A 1568-nucleotide genomic window follows, 5' to 3' on the forward strand; every position below is an offset into this window, starting at 1 on the left:
TGGAAAATTCCAACTTCAAATGGTTTAGACTTTTCAATATGCTATACATGATCATCACATCAAATAAAAATAATTTCTCTGTTAAATAAATACATTTTAAAAATGACAAAAATGATAGAGGAAACACAATTTAAATACTGAACAGAAAAAGTAGCATATGACAAAATTCTTTAAAACTCTTTGAAAACTAGTAATAATTCAAGTCACAAGACAATGTGAAATGAAATCTAATAAGCATAATAATAATTCTTCAGTAAAAGCACCTAATTCAGAATGATCTGAAATGATCATATTTACCTCCCCAAAATCTTTGTTACAATGTTTTTTAAAATAAACTGCCACTAAGGATATTATAGATTAACATTTTAAATTATAAACCACCTCTAGATAGCACAAACCAAGAGTCTGGTCTCACCTGCCAAGGAAATACCAAGACTGGCCAGAATTAGGATCTGCCTCCAGTGACTTTTGGAGATACTGAATAGCACAGCTTTCCTTGGTGGCTTCGTCTCCTAATAGATCCACGTTATGATGCATCCATCCTATAATTAATCAAGTGGAAGCCATTATATCCATGATTCAACCACTCTTCTAGCCTCAAGAAAATCATGAAACACACAAATATCCTTCTTGTATATTTATTTACTTATCTTGAATCAAACTTTCCTAAATTTCGAACTATCAAAGATAGCTACAGGAAAATCCATTTTACTAAAAGGCATACAATCAATACAGGGAAACTTAAAACATCTAGGGTACTACATAGAAGTCACACACAGATACTCCTTTTCCGAATTTAATTTGGAAAATAAAATTTTGATTTATAAACCAAAAAGTATAAAGAGGATTAATTTACTTATTCTTCAAAGGTTGAAATATTTTGAAAATAATCTAGTAAATCCATGTTCATCTCTCAGGAATAAATGAAACTAAAAATATTCAAAGATGAATTATTAAAAAGAAAACACCTTACCAAAGATCCTACACTTTACTTGCATTAATTATTTTCAAAGAATCCTAAACATATGATCAAAACCAAAATATTTCAAAGCTATATGAATATGTAAATAAAAAACTGGTTCCAAAACACATAAAAGCAATACAGCATTTGAATAATGAAAAAGTAGAAGAGTTATAGCAGCAAAGACAATGGAAAGATTGGGCCATGAAAAAAACGTTAAACACTTAACACAAATGGAAATATAGTTCTTCATCTGTCAGTCAATTCATGTTGTAAAATTACCTTTGCAAAAGTATATACAACCTACTCAAAAGTATGACTAATTGCTTTTGACATTATAGGCAAAATACCGCCATTTCAAAAATACAGTATCACAAGTTTATTAAAATTTAGAAACTATTTGCTCAAAACCAAATACTGAAACAAAATGCAAATTTTAAAAACCAAATCTAAACATTAAATATATACATGATAAATAACCAACAAAATGAATTACTGCAGAGTATTCTTACTATCATGAAAGTAGTAGTAATATATTACATTATTTCTGAGCACCAAACTTTTGCTTTTTAAACCTAAGAATGTAACAAGTAGCTACAGAAAATAA

The 1568-nt window shown here is 28.5% G+C and overlaps 1 protein-coding gene across 1 annotated transcript in view; it reads right to left on the minus strand.

The window, feature by feature from the left end:
* Positions 1 to 1568, minus strand: part of LOC105000847 (lysine-specific demethylase 6A-like) — a gene marked incomplete at its 3' end in the record, with an annotated part of 9541 nt that overhangs the window by 7652 nt on the left and 321 nt on the right. Inside the window, exon 2 of the mRNA XM_010856910.1 lies at positions 416 to 542. Within this exon, the coding sequence (XP_010855212.1) occupies positions 416 to 542 (127 nt within the window). The remainder of the gene's footprint in view (positions 1 to 415; positions 543 to 1568) is intronic.

Source organism: Bison bison, unplaced genomic scaffold (assembly GCF_000754665.1).
Source record: "Bison bison bison isolate TAMUID 2011002044 unplaced genomic scaffold, Bison_UMD1.0 scf7180017854482, whole genome shotgun sequence".
NCBI classification, from domain to species: Eukaryota; Metazoa; Chordata; class Mammalia; order Artiodactyla; family Bovidae; genus Bison; species Bison bison.